At 41.0% G+C, this 15,682-nt stretch overlaps 1 protein-coding gene across 3 annotated transcripts in view; it reads right to left on the bottom strand.

The window, feature by feature from the left end:
• The window catches only part of LOC135510329 (arrestin red cell-like), a 112,858-nt gene extending 102,028 nt beyond the window's left edge, over positions 1-10,830 (bottom strand). The window contains exon 1 of one of the 3 annotated variants that reach the window (XM_064931169.1): positions 10,514-10,830. In XM_064931169.1, coding sequence (XP_064787241.1) covers positions 10,514-10,536 — 23 coding nt within the window. In that variant the 5' untranslated portion in view covers positions 10,537-10,830. The remainder of the gene's footprint in view (positions 1-10,513) is intronic. The other 2 variants (XM_064931167.1, XM_064931168.1) reach the window with 2 other exon arrangements.
• Positions 10,831-15,682: the final 4,852 nt, after the last annotated feature.

Raw genomic sequence — 15,682 nt, 5'->3', positions numbered from 1 at the left:
CTCTGGATGAACTGCAGAGATCTACAGCTGAGGTGGGAGACTCTGTCCATAGGACAACAATCAGTCGTATATTGCACAAATCTGGCCTTTATGGAGGTGGCAAGAAGAAAGCCATTTCTTAAAGATATCCATAAAAAGTGTTGTTTAAAGTTTGCCACAAGCCACACCAAACATGTGGAAGAAGGTGCACTGGTCAGATGAAACCAAAATTGAACTTGTTGGCAACAATGCAAAACGTTATGTTTGGCGTAAAAGCAACACAGCTCATCACAATGAACACACCATCCCCACTGTCAAACATGGTGGTGGCAGCATCATGTTTTGGGCCAGCTTTTCTTCAGCAGGGACAGGGAAGATGGTTAAAATTGATGGGAAGATGGATGGAGCCAAATACAGGACCATTCTGGAAGAAAACCTGATGGAGTCTGCAAAAGACCTGAGACTGGGACGGAGATTTGTCTTCCAACAAGACAATGATCCAAAACATAAAGCAAAATCTACAATGGAATGGTTCAAAAATAAACATATCCAGGTGTTAGAATGGCCAAGTCAAAGTCCAGACCTGAATCCAATCGAGAATCTGTGGAAAGAACTGAAAACTGCTGTTCACAAATGCTCTCCATCCAACCTCTCTGAGCTCGAGCTGTTTTGCAAGGAGGAATGGGAAAAAAATTCAGTCTCTGGATGTGCAAAACTGATAGAGACATACCCCAAGCGACTTACAGCTGTAATCGCAGCAAAAGGTGGCGCTACAAAGTATTAACTTAAAGGGGCTGAATAATTTTGCCCGCCCAATTTTTCAGTTTTTGATTTGTTAAAAAAGTTTGAAATATCCAATAAATGTCGTTCCACTTCATGATTGTGTCCCACTTGTTGTTGATTCTTCACAAAAAAAATACAGTTTTATATCTTTATGTTTGAAGCCTGAAATGTGGCAAAAGGTCGCAAAGTTCAAGGGGGCCGAATACTTTCGCAAGGCACTGTAAATGGGTTTTTCAATTTTTTTAAAGATACATCATAAAAAATTCTCAAGTCCCAAATGCAATGTCCCAAGAAGGAAGTTACCCTCCCTAAATAGCGCAAAACCTGCATCTGAACTTGAACTGCAGGAGGAGAGAGAGAATGCAGGAGACAGTCAACTAATAAAGCAGGCAGCGGACCACTTTGTGGTGCTGAAAGGTAAAGCTGCAGCCACAGCACAATCAATAGGAGGTGAACAGCGCCTGGTGCTGAAAATATAGCTAACTTGTTCTGCAAGTGGCGCACAGCAACAGATGGAGAAAAACTACGCCAGTCGAGTAATTCATTTCAACAACAATCTTCATTTTAATTTGACTTTACAAACAACGTTAGGGCTTAATTGGAGTCTATTTCATCCGAGCCTAGACCTATATAAAATAATTTAACTGTCAGAGGTAGGCTGTGAGACTTAACAGCATCTTTTAAAGAAAGAAAAATATGGCCTAATTGAAGTGCGATTTTTTTTTACTCGGCTTACTTACAATTGCAACTGGCCAAAAATGTAACATCTGACATAAAACAATAATGTCAATTTAAAAATTTGTGTCTGAATGTATGGAGATAGTCTGGTCCTGTAATGGCTGAACAAACAGAACAAACTGTCAGCTTGAGATGTAAATATCCCTGGATAACCTCTCACAATAATATTAGTATTTACTAAATACTGTCAGCTTGAGATGTAAATATCCCTGGATAACCTCTCACAATAATATTAGTATTTACTAAATACAGTCAGCTTGAGATGTAAATATCCCTGGATAAGAACTCACAATAATATTAGTATTTACTAAATACTGTCAGCTTGAGATGTAAATATCCCTGGATAAGAACTCACAATAATATTAGTATTTACTAAATACTGTCAGCTTGAGATGTAAATATCCCTGGATAAGAACTCACAATAATATTAGTATTTACTAAATACAGTCAGCTTGAGATGTAAATATCCCTGGATAACCTCTCACAATAATATTAGTATTTACTAAATACTGTCAGCTTGAGATGTAAATATCCCTGGATATTTGCTGCTGCTCCAGTTTCAACTGACCTGAGCCCTAGGACCATGCCCCAGGACTACTTGACATGATGACTCCTTGCTGTCCCCAGTCCACCTGGCCGTGCTGCTGCTCCAGTTTCAACTGTTCTGCCTTATTATTATTCGACCATGCTGGTCATTTATGAACATTTGAACATCTTGGCCATGTTCTGTTATAATCTCTACCCGGCACAGCCAGAAGAGGACTGGCCACCCCACATAGCCTGGTTCCTCTCTAGGTTTCTTCCTAGGTTTTGGCTTTTCTAGGGAGTTTTTCCTAGCCACCGTGCTTCTACACCTGCATTGCTTGCTGTTTGGGGTTTTAGGCTGGGTTTCTGTACAGCACTTTGAGATATCAGCTGATGTACGAAGGGCTATATAAATAAATTTGATTTGATTTGATTTGATAAGAACTCACAATAATATTAGTATTTACTAAATACTGTCAGCTTGAGATGTAAATATCCCTGGATAACCTCTCACAATAATATTAGTATTTACTAAATACTGTCAGCTTGAGATGTAAATATCCCTGGATAACCTCTCACAATAATTTTAGTATTTACTAAATACTGTCAGCTTGAGATGTAAATATCCCTGGATAAGAACTCACAATAATATTAGTATTTACTAAATACAGTCATATAGGCTACTAAGTTACTTAATGAGAAAAGTTGAATTTCCCCTCGGACACAATCTTGTGGATGTCGGGTGAGATGGATGTGATTTGGATGCGCAGGCAGTCCTTGATTGAATTATGTGAAAACCGGTTTCTGTCCGGAGTCTTGTATGGGCGGCAGGTAGCCTAGTGGTTAGAGTGTATGGGCGGCAGGTAGCCTAGTGGTTAGAGTGTATGGGCGGCAGGTAGCCTAGTGGTTAGAGTGTATGGGCGGCAGGTAGCCTAGTGGTTAGATTGTATGGGCGGCAGGTTGCCTAGAGGTTAGAGTGTATGGGCGGCAGTTAGCCTAGAGGTTAGAGTGTATGAGCGGCAGGTAGCCTAGAGGTTAGAGTGTATAGTCGGCAGATAGCCTAGTGGTTAGAGTGTATGGGCGGCAGGTAGCCTAGTGGTTAGAGTGTATGGGCGGCAGGTAGCCTAGAGGTTAGATTGTGTGGGCGGCAGGTAGCCTAGTGGTTAGAGGGTATGGGCGGCAGGTAGCCTAGTGGTTAGAGTGTAGGGGTGGCAGGTAGCCTATGGTTCATTTAGACTTGCATATGTCCCACACACATATATGAGACAGATATAACACACACACCACACAAACACACCACACGAACACACCACACAAATACACCACACAAACAAACACACATACACAGTGACACACACAGATAGGGCTCACACAACTTTTCTCTCTGGGTGTATTCTGACCCTGAACTTCAGCATGAGAATAGCTATTCACTAGTGCTATGCATGCTATTCACTAGTGCTATGCATGCTATTCACTAGTGCTATGCATGCTATTCACTAGTGCTATGCATGCTATTCACTAGTGCTATGCATGCTATTCACTAGTGCTATGCATGCTATTCACTAGTTATTCGTTTGGGGTGGAGATTGAATAAATGGAGATGTGTCTATAGATACGCCATATCCTGACCTTGACTTCATTCCCTCATAATTCCACCTCACCTTTTACACGTGAAGGACACCGTGAATAAGGTTGAGCAACCTGTCTGTTCCATGTGGTGTTATTTCTGATGGAGGATGGAGAATGGTGTTATTTCTGATGGAGCATTGAGAATGGTGTTATTTCTGATGGAGCATGGAGAATGGTGTTATTTCTGATGGAGCATGGAGAATGGTGTTATTTCTGATGGAGCATGGAGAATGGTGTTATTTCCGATGGAGCATGGAGAATGGTGTTATTTCTGATAGAGCATGGAGAATGGTGGTATTTCCGATGGAGCATGGAGAATGGTGTTATTTCTGATGGGGCATGGAGAATGGTGTTATTTCTGATGGAGCATGGAGAATGGTGTTATTTCTGATGGAGCGTGGAGAATGGTGTTATTTCTGATGGAGCATGGAGAATGGTGTTATTTCTGATGGAGCATGGAGAATGGTGTTATTTCTGATGGAGCATGGAGAATGGTGTTATTTCTGATGGAGCATGGAGAATGGTGTTATTTCTGATGGAGCATGGAGAATGGTGTTATTTCTGATGGAGCATGGAGAATGGTGTTATTTCTGATGGAGCATGCAGAATGGTGTTTTTTCTGATGGAGCATGGAGAATGGTGTTATTTCTGATGGAGCATGGAGAATGGTGTTATTTCTGATGGAGCATGGAGTTTGGTGTTATTTCTGATGGAGCATGGAGAATGGTGTTATTTCTGATGGAGCATGGAGAATGGTGTTATTTCTGATGGAGCATGGAGAATGGTGTTATTTCCGATGGAGCATGGAGAATGGTGTTATTTCTGATAGAGCATGGAGAATGGTGTTATTTCTGATGGAGCATGGAGAATGGTGTTATTTCCGATGGAGCATGGAGAATGGTGTTATTTCTGATGGAGCATGGAGAATGGTGTTATTTCTGATGGAGCATGGAGAATGGTGTTATTTCTGATGGAGCATGGATAATGGTGTTATTTCTGATGGAGCATGGAGAATGGTGTTATTTCTGATGGAGCATGGAGAATGGTGTTATTTCTGATGGAGCATGGAGAATGGTGTTATTTCTGATGGAGCATGGATAATGGTGTTATTTCTGATGGAGCATGGAGAATTGTGTTATTTCTGATGGAGCATGGTGTTATTTCTGATGGAGCATGGTGTTATTTCTGATGGAGCATGGAGAATGGTGTTATTTCTGATGGAGCATGGAGAATGGTGTTATTTCTGATGGAGAATGGTGTTATTTCTGATGGAGCATGGAGAATGGTGTTATTTCCGATGGAGCATGGAGAATGGTGTTATTTCCGATGGAGCATGGAGAATGGTGTTATTTCTGATGGAGCATGGAGAATGGTGTTATTTCTGATGGAGCATGGAGAATGGTGTTATTTCTGATGGAGCATGGATAATGGTGTTATTTCTGATGGAGCATGGAGAATGGTGTTATTTCTGATGGAGCATGGAGAATGGTGTTATTTCTGATGGAGCATGGAGAATGGTGTTATTTCTGATGGAGCATGGATAATGGTGTTATTTCTGATGGAGCATGGAGAATTGTGTTATTTCTGATGGAGCATGGTGTTATTTCTGATGGAGCATGGTGTTATTTCTGATGGAGCATGGAGAATGGTGTTATTTCTGATGGAGCATGGAGAATGGTGTTATTTCTGATGGAGAATGGTGTTATTTCTGATGGAGCATGGAGAATGGTGTTATTTCCGATGGAGCATGGAGAATGGTGTTATTTCCGATGGAGCATGGAGAATGGTGTTATTTCTGATGGAGCATGGAGAATGGTGTTATTTCTGATGGAGCATAGAGAATGGTGTTATTTCCGATGGAGCATGGAGAATGGTGTTATTTCTGATGGAGCATGGAGAATGGTGTTATTTCCGATGGAGCATGGAGAATCGTGTTATTTCCGATGGAGCATGGAGAATTGTGTTATTTCTGATGGAGCATGGAGGATGGTGTTATTTATGTAATTCACTAAGTGATAAGGTCTATTGATAGGATCTAGCTGAATGAGCACGACGTTTGAATAAGGGGGATTGTAAATATACAAATATACAATATGCACTTATTTTAGATCTATATGACCTTATGATACCTGGAGACAAATGGGAAACAGGTCACACGGCAGCAAACTGAAGCATAGCAACACTTTCCCACAGTGAAGTTAATGAAATGCCTTATAACCTGGGATGATATGTAGTAGACCCAAGATATACTATCCTGTGTCCGCTATAATATCTCAGATGAATAGGACACGGTTTGAATATCATAAACTCTAGCCATGTGCAAATGATAGTATAGCTCCAAACCTACCGAGTTGATGTTTCTAGAAGGTTTTCATTATATTCCCAGACTTTTCACTGTATTTTTGACCATTTGTATTGTTTAAATATGAGTCACTATTGGTAGCCACCTGTCAGTTATACCCAGATACATTTACAACTGTCACTGACTTTAGTTTTAGTCTTTACATCGTCAGTTTATCTTTATTTTACTCTGTTACGTTCATGTGGTTGTTCCTGACGATCGCTAGGAAAAAGTGGATCATTTTAGGCTAATGTATTACAAGCTGTGCAATAACTTGCCTATTTGAACCATAATGTAACGCAGACCAGACCCAGCAGTTAAGACCTGGAGTCTGGCGCACGGTTCACCATGACTGGTATGTCGTCAACACAGTTCCTTGATTAGTGAGGATCATTAGGGTCGTTTTACGGGACCACCATCTCAGATCCCTATCACACACATTTTCCCCTTCTAATATTTCACAGATTCAACAACTGAATTTTATAATAATAATAATAATGTATAACATTTCTATAGCACTTTTAATAGAATGTCAAAGTGCTGAAAATAAGACGAATATATGTGAGTATGTGTGAGTATGTGTGAATATGTGTGAATATGCGTGAATATGCATGAATATGTGTGAATATGTGTGAATATGCATGAATATGCGTGAATATGTGTGAATATGTGTGAATATGTGTGAATATGTGTAAATATGTGTGAATATGTGTGAATATGCGTGCATTTACAAGGCTTTCTTTCATTGAGCCCTAACATTCTGAACGTTTTCACCAAATTTAAAGGGATACTATAATAACCTTGCTATATACTGTACTGATGGGATAGTAAAGGTCAAAGGTCACACTCCTCTGACTGCTGCATGAAGAGTTGCTAAGGGCGCAATGCCAGGTGTGCGGAGCAGACAGTGACTTTGAATACTGGTCAAATTAAATAAATACATATAATTACATTATCCATGTGACAATGCTACACACAAGGATATACCATGACATTTAACATTCTTAATTTACTAAAACAACAAAGGTTTGAATGTAGTTTTTATGACGTGTGCCTCGTAAAAAAATACATGCTGTATAGCCTACAGAGGTTTCGCGGGTTTCAGCTTGTTGGTACTCGTCAGATGGTCCAAGTGTCGCAACGCGAAGTGGGAGATCACTAGGCTGATCAATGCAAAACGGAATTCAAATGACTAAATAAGAAGGAGTAGGCTACAACGTGCAACCAGCAGGTAGTTGTAGACATTGACTCTTATTATTTAATTGTTATTATTATTAGACAATAGTTGCCATAGTATTCTTGTTACAGGGACCGTGCCATAACAAATCATTTGGACGGGCCTTTGATTTCCATAGGCGGGCACGTTTTTTTCACGGGACCTCCTATGTATGCACGCGCCACACCCGTTGCTAACAGGCGCTTGCGCGTTCACACCTGTTTAACGGGTGTAATAGTAAAAGACCATGGGAAAGCTTGCAATTTATCCTACCATTTCTACCCATCTGCGTGCCAGGTATGATTATTTTCAATATGCGCATTTTCATGAAACAGTTTCACTTTCATAATAACTGTCACAGTGGTTAATCGTAAAGATCTGAAATAAATGAAAGCCTAGAACTCAGAGATGATACATCACAGGCCAATGCAGCAGTAGGCCTATAATTTCCATCATCAACTAAGTCAAACACATAGACCTAAAGCCAACAAATAAAAACAGCAGAAAATATCCTGATGATAATTCTGGTTATTTCAATCACATTATTTGTAAATAATACACTATATATACAAAGGTATATGGACACCCATTCAAATGAGTGGATTCTGCCATTTCAGCCACACCCGTTGCTGACAGGCACATAAAATTGAGTACACAGCAATGCAATCTCCATAGACAAACATTGGCAGTAGAATGGTCTTACTGAAGAGCTCAGTGACTTTCAATGTGGCACCGTTATTGGAGGCCACCTTTCCAACAAGTCAGTTTGTCAGATTTCTGCCCTGCGAGAACTGCCCCGGTCAACTGTAAGTGCTGTTATTGTGAAGTGGGAACGTCTAGGAGCAACAACGGCTCAGCAGCGAAGTGGTAGGCAACACAAGCTCACAGAATGGGACCGGCGAGTGCTGAAGCGTGTAGCGCGTAAAAATAATCTGTTCTCGGTTGCAACACTCACTACCGAGTCCCAAACTGCCTCTGGAAGTAACGCCAGCACAAAAACTGTTTGTCGGGAGCTTCATGAAATGGGTTTCCATGGCCGAGCAGCCGCACACAAGCCTAAGATCACCATGCGCAACGTCAAGCGTTGGCTGGAGTGGTGTAAAACTCACTGCCATTGGCCTCTGGATCAGTGGAAACACGTTCTGTGGAGTGATGAATAACGCTTCACCATCTGGCAGTCAGACGGACGAATCTGGGTTTGGCGGATTCCAGGATAATGTTACCTGCACCAATGCATAGTGACAACTGTAAAGTTTGGTAGAGGAGGAATAATTGTCTGGGGCTGTTTTTCATGGTTACGGCTAGGACCCTTAGTTCCAGTGAAGGGAAATCTTAGCGCTACAACATACAATGACATTCTAGATGATTCTGTCCTTTCAACTTTGTGGCATAGGTTTGAGGAAGGCCCTTTCCTGTTTCAGCATGACAATACCCCCATATACAAATCGAGGTCCATACAGAAATGGTTTGTTGAGATCAGTGTGGAAGAACTTGATGTATTTCCTTTATTCCATACAGAGACAGAGAGAGAGAGAGAGTGACTCAGAGCCCCAGGACAGCAACACAATTAGACCCAACCAAATCATGACAAAACTAAAATATAATTATTTGACACATGGGAAATAATTAACAAAAAAAACAGAGCAAACGAGAATACTATTTGGCCCTAAACAGAGGGTACACAGCAGCAGAATACCTGACCATTATGACTGACCCAAAATTAAGTAAATCTTTGACTATGTACAGACTCACTGAGCATAGCCTTGCTATTGAGAAAGGCTGCCGTAGGCAGACCTGGCTCTCAAGAGAAGACAGGCTATGTGCTCACTGCCCACAAAATGAGGTGGAAACTGAGCTGCACTTCCTAACCTCCTGCCAAATGTATGACCATATTAGAGACACATATTTCCCTCAGATTACACAGATAAACAAAGAATTTTAAAACAAACCCAATTTTGATAAACTCCCATATCTACTGGGTGAAATACCACAGTGTGCCATCACAGCAGCAAGGTGTGTTACCTGAGGCCACAAGAAAAAGGCAACCAGTGAAGAACAAACACCATTGTAAATACAACCCATATTTATGTTGATTTATTTTCCCTTTTGTACTTTATCTATTTGCACATAATATGACATTTGTAAGGTCTTCATTCTTTCGGAACTTTTGTGAGTGTAATCTTTACTGTTAATTTTTATTGTTTATTTCACTTTTGTTTCTTATCTACTTCACTTGCATTGGCAACGTTAACATATGTTTCCCATGCCAATAAAGCCCTTAAATTGTAATTGAATTGAAAGAGGGTGAAAGGGGGGGGGGGGGGTAGAGAGTATTTCATATGGATCCCATTGTTCTCTCTCAGACCACATTAAATTCCAAGTCTTGACCTACCTCCACCCCCACATTTGTGCATTAGAATTAAACCAGAACCATACGTCAAACCTACGTCATAGTCGGGGGTGTCACCCTGACATGATTCGGTGCTGCGGTAAACTAACACAATAGTAGCCTAACGTTACATTTGGATTTTCACAGAAACTGCAGACAAACTGACAGACAGTCGCATGACATTTTCAGGGTAACACGTGTCCCTTTACTTGCTACTTTAAAGAGAAAGTAGCCTATGTTTATCGTCAACGAAGTGGCTACAGTAGGCTAGTCTATTTGAGTCTAGGTTGCGTTACATTGTAATAAGATAGTTACAACGTTGACAATGATGCTGCCGCACACGGTGATATATTTTTTATAAACAATGTATTAAGTCGCTTGTGGCTACAGTAGCCGAGTGCATCACTTTGTTTCAACCTGATACAATCTGTGGCTGTTTGACGTTGGGAACTAGCAATCTAGCAGGAGTAGGGTAGAATTAATCAGATTGAGGTTCATTTCGACAGTATAGACTAGCCCCTCCCTACACTCAATTTGACAGGTACAAACGGACCCTGTGTTTTGCATTCTAGATAACTGTATCGCCACAAGCCCATAGCCTAATGCGAAGTACTAGTTCGCTTGCATATTGATGATATGATTTCATTCGCACTTAAAACTCTCTCTCTCTCATCATTGTCCCTCTATCTCTCTCCCCTGAACCAACAAAACCTCCACTCTTCTCAACTAACCCTCTGTTATTGCTGCTTAGGGAACCTCGTCCAGTGTGCTGCTTGCCTTTCATGCCATGTCTCTGCATGCGAAACCAGGATACCCTTTCTTCCTTATGATTGCCTATTTTCCCAAATAACACAAACATCACCGGAAAAATGTAAACGCTAAAAACAACCAAAGACTGATAATTTCTCCTTACCTGGTCCCCGCCTTGTCTCCCATCTTCGCAGGCACTGGGTTTAAGTGCTATTAAAGTGTAATATTAGTGTAAATTTGGACGGTATTTTGATTACAAGGTCTTCCTCAATTACTGTCCTCTTTCCTCCTCTCGGTCGTAGGATCGAGCTCCAATCGGTCTCTGTTCGGCTGGTGTAGCACTGTGAAACTCGGTTTCCGCAGCCTACAAACGGAAACGAACCCTTCGTTTCGTCCCTCGAGCTCTGACAGTGAGCGAAATACAGAGCTACGCCCTCACCGTCTGACAGGCACCGCACTCGACCAATCGCTTCTTCGGAATCATGTGCATCAGTGAAAGGCTAGCACGCATAAAATAAACGCCTGAAACTAGATCAAGGGCGGGCTGCGCCTGCTTCATACTGGACTTAACGAGAAGGGGGGAAGTATAATTTTACTTCCCCTTAAAAACGGAACATCCGGTTGTTGGGAACTCGGCAGAGGCTTGTGAATGGACAGCAAACAGGGAGCCCACCCTTGCCTTTGGGACCACCAATGGAATAAGGGGGGGGGGGGATGGTAGAGGGTGTGTCTTTCTTATCAATTAAGGAGGAATCAGGATGTGGACATGAAGATGGGGTTAGGGTTCGGGTTAATTTCATGTCCACATGCAGGTTCAACTCCAGCCTCAACCATAACCTTAACCCTAGCCTCATTTTCACATCCTGTTTCCACCCTAACCTCAACCACAACCCGAACGCGAACCCTAGAGAGAGAACCAAGGTGCCTCTCTAATTCAGTTAAAACGGCCTCTAATCAACCCCTTGTAATCCAGCGGACACCGTTCATATAATGCAGACCCCATTATTAGTAATATCATAATTACCAACATTATCCAAACTTTGCCTAGCAATAGATCTGTGGACCCTATAGGGAGCCATAGTGTCAAGCTGTACCTCATGACAGGTCTTGGTTAAAGAAATGTCCTGCTGGGCAGTGGTGGGAAAAGTACTCAAGTACTTGAGTAAAAGTAAAGATACCTTAATAGAAAATGACTCAAGTAAAAGTAAAAGTCACCCGCTAAAATACTACTTGAGTAAAAGTCTAAAAGTATTCAGTTTTAAATATACTTAAGAATCAAAAGTAAATGGAATTGCTAAAATGTACTTAAGTATCAAGTGTAAATCATTTCAAATTCCAACCCGGACGGCACAATTTTATTACATTTTTTATTGATGGATAGCCAGGGGCACACTCCACCACTCAGACATAATTTACTAACGAAGCATTTGTGTTGAATGAGTCCTCCAGATCAGAGGCAGTAGTGATGACCAGGGATGTTCTCTGTTTAGTGAGTCCTCCAGATCAGAGGCTGTAGGGATGACCAGGGATGTTCTCTGTATAGTAAGTCCTCCAGATCAGAGGCAGTAGGGGTGACCAGGGATGTTCTCTGTTTAGTAAGTCCTCCAGATCAGAGGCTGTAGGGATGACCAGGGATGTTCTCTGTTTAGTAAGTCCTCCAGATCAGAGGCAGTAGGGGTGACCAGGGATGTTCTCTGTTTAGTAAGTCCTCCAGATCAGAGGCTGTAGGGATGACCAGGGATGTTCTCTGTTTAGTAAGTCTCCAGATCAGAGGCAGGGATGACCAGGGAGAGTCCTTCAGATCAGAGGATGACCAGGGATGTTCTCTGTTTAGTGAGTCCTCCAGATCAGAGGCTGTAGGGATGACCAGGGATGTTCTCTGTTTAGTGAGTCCTCCAGATCAGAGGCTGTAGGGATGACCAGGGATGTTCTCTGTTTAGTAAGTCCTCCAGATCAGAGGCAGTAGGGATGACCAGGGATGTTCTCTGTTTAGTGAGTCATTCAGATCAGAGGCAGTAGGGACCAGGGATGTTCTCTGTTTAGTGAGTCCTCCAGATCAGAGGCAGATCAGGGATGTTCTCTGAGGCTCCAGATCAGAGGGATGACCAGGGATGTTCTCTGTTTAGTAAGTCCTCCAGATCAGAGGCAGTAGGGATGACCAGGGATGTTCTCTGTTTAGTGAGTCCTCCAGATCAGAGACAGTAGGGACCAGGGATGTTCTCTGTTTAGTGAGTCCTTCAGATCAGAGGCAGTAGGGACCAGGGATGTTCTCTGTTTAGTGAGTCCTCCAGATCAGAGGCAGTAGGGATGACCAGGGATGTTCTCTGTTTAGTGAGTCCTCCAGATCAGAGACAGTAGGGATGACCAGGGATGTTCTCTGTTTAGTGAGTCTGCCAGATCAGAGGCAGTAGCGATGACCAGGGATGTTCTCTGTTTAGTGAGTCCTCCAGATCAGAGGCTATAGGGACCAGGGATGTTCTCTGTTTAGTGAGTCTGCCAGATCAGAGGCAGTAGGGACCAGGGATGTTCTCTTGATAAGTGTGTGAATTGGTCCATTTTCCTGTCAAAATGTATGAAGGATTTTTGGGTATCAGGGAAAATGTATGGAGTAAAAAGTACATAATTTTCTTTGGAATGTGGTGAAGAAAAAGTAAAAGTTGCCAAAAATATAAATACTAAAGTACAGAAAACCCCCAAAAAACAACTTAAGTGCTCCTGAGTGGCGCAGCGGTCAAAGGCACTGTAACTCAGTGCTAGAGGCATCACTACAGACCCTGGCTCGATTCCAGGCTGTATCACATCCAGCCGTGATTGGGAGTCCCATAGAGCAGCGCACAATTGGCCCAGCGTCGTCCGGGGTAGGGGTAGGCTGTCATTGTAAATAAGAATTTGTTCTGAACTGACTTGCCTGGTTAAATAAAAAGTAGTACTCTAAAGTATGTTTTACTTAAGTACTTTACACAACTGCTGCTGGTCGACAGTCATTTCAATTGATACCCCTAGATTCTTGAAGATCATTTCTAAAAGCTTATAAACCTCATGACACAAAATACAAGGCTGTATTATGCCATATTTTAGGTTTTTCACTTTAATCTTTGCAAAGAATGTACAGCTTTTATTTGTTAGATGCGCCGAATATAGCCATGAAATGCTTACTTACAAGCCCTGAACCAAAATATTTACTAAATACACTAAAGTAAAAAGTGTAATTAAAAGCAACACAATAAAATAACAATAACGTTGTGCCGGGGTACAGGTTAGTTGAGGTCATTTGTATATGTAGGTAGGGGTGAACTGACTATGCATAGATAATTAACAGCGAGATAATTGTTCAGCAGTCTTATGCTGTGGTAGAAGCTGTTAAGGAGATTTTTGGACCGAGACATGCGCTCCAGTACCATAAACATAAAATGTGTTTGAAACAATCAGGTTATATCTGAATATAAATGTGATAATTACATTTAATTGATAAATTAGCAATGATCTGTTTGAATATTATGTTGTGTATCAATCAGATGTGTTATGTTGAGATGAAATGGAAATAAAGTCAGGTAAATGGCCAGCAAGATTAGTCTTTCTTCTAGGAGTAAAGTACAGAGTTCAATCATTCTCCTAGGAGTAAAGTACAGAGTTCAATCATTCTCCTAGGAGTAAAGTACAGAGTTCAATCATTCTCCTAGGAGTAAAGTACAGAGTTCCATCATTCTGCTTGGTATAAAGTACAGAGTTCCATCATTCTGCTTGGTATAAAGTACAGAGTTCCATCATTCTGCTTGGTATAAAGTACAGAGTTCCATCATTCTGCTTGGTATAAATTACAGAGTTCCATCATTCTGCTTGGTATAAATTACAGAGTTCCATCATTCTGCTTGGTATAAATTACAGAGTTCCATCATTCTGCTTGGTATAAATTACAGAGTTCCATCATTCTGCTTGGTATGAATTACAGAGTTCCATCATTCTGCTTGGTATAAAGTACAGAGTTCAATCATTCTCCTAGTAGTAAAGTACAGAGTTCCATCATTCTGCTTGGTATGAATTACAGAGTTCCATCATTCTGCTTGGTATAAATTACAGAGTTCCATCATTCTGCTTGGTATAAATTACAGAGTTCCATCATTCTGCTTGGTATGAAGTACAGAGTTCCATCATTCTGCTTGGTATAAAGTACAGAGTTCCATCATTCTGCTTGGTATAAAGTACAGAGTTCCATCATTCTGCTTGGTATAAATTACAGAGTTCCATCATTCTGCTTGGTATAAATTACAGAGTTCCATCATTCTGCTTGGTATAAATTACAGAGTTCCATCATTCTGCTTGGTATAAATTACAGAGTTCCATCATTCTGCTTGGTATAAAGTACAGAGTTCCATCATTCTGCTTGGTATAAATTACAGAGTTCCATCATTCTGCTTGGTATAAATTACAGAGTTCCATCATTCTGCTTGGTATAAAGTACAGAGTTCCATCATTCTGCTTGGTATGAAGTACAGAGTTCCATCATTCTGCTTGGTATAAAGTACAGAGTTCCATCATTCTGCTTGGTATAAATTACAGAGTTCAATCATTCTACTTGGTATAAAGTACAGAGTTCCATCATTCTGTTTGGTATAAATTACAGAGTTCCATCATTCTGTTTGGTATAAAGTACAGAGTTCCATCATTCTGCTTGGTATGAAGTACAGAGTTCAATCATTCTGCTTGGTATAAATTACAGAGTTCAATCATTCTGCTTGGTATAAAGTACAGAGTTCCATCATTCTGCTTGGTATAAAGTACAGAGTTCAATCATTCTGCTTGGTATAAAGTACAGAGTTCAATCATTCTCCTAGGAGTAAAGTACAGAGTTCCATCATTCTGCTTGGTATGAATTACAGAGTTCCATCATTCTACTTGGTATAAATTACAGAGTTCCATCATTCTGCTTGGTATAAAGTACAGAGTTCAATCATTCTGCTTGGTATAAAGTACAGAGTTCAATCATTCTCCTAGGAGTAAAGTACAGAGTTCCATCATTCTGCTTGGTATGAATTACAGAGTTCCATCATTCTGCTTGGTATAAAGTACAGAGTTCAATCATTCTCCTAGTAGTAAAGTACAGAGTTCCATCATTCTGCTTGGTATGAATTACAGAGTTCCATCATTCTGCTTGGTATAAATTACAGAGTTCCATCATTCTGCTTGGTATAAATTACAGAGTTCCATCATTCTGCTTGGTATAAAGTACAGAGTTCCATCATTCTGCTTGGTATAAATTACAGAGTTCCATCATTCTGCTTGGTATAAATTACAGAGTTCCATCATTCTGCTTGGTATAAATTACAGAGTTCCA

Source organism: Oncorhynchus masou, chromosome 23 (genome assembly GCF_036934945.1).
Source record: "Oncorhynchus masou masou isolate Uvic2021 chromosome 23, UVic_Omas_1.1, whole genome shotgun sequence".
Lineage (NCBI taxonomy): Eukaryota > Metazoa > Chordata > Actinopteri > Salmoniformes > Salmonidae > Oncorhynchus > Oncorhynchus masou.
This window is presented reverse-complemented; position numbering and strand designations above follow the sequence as displayed.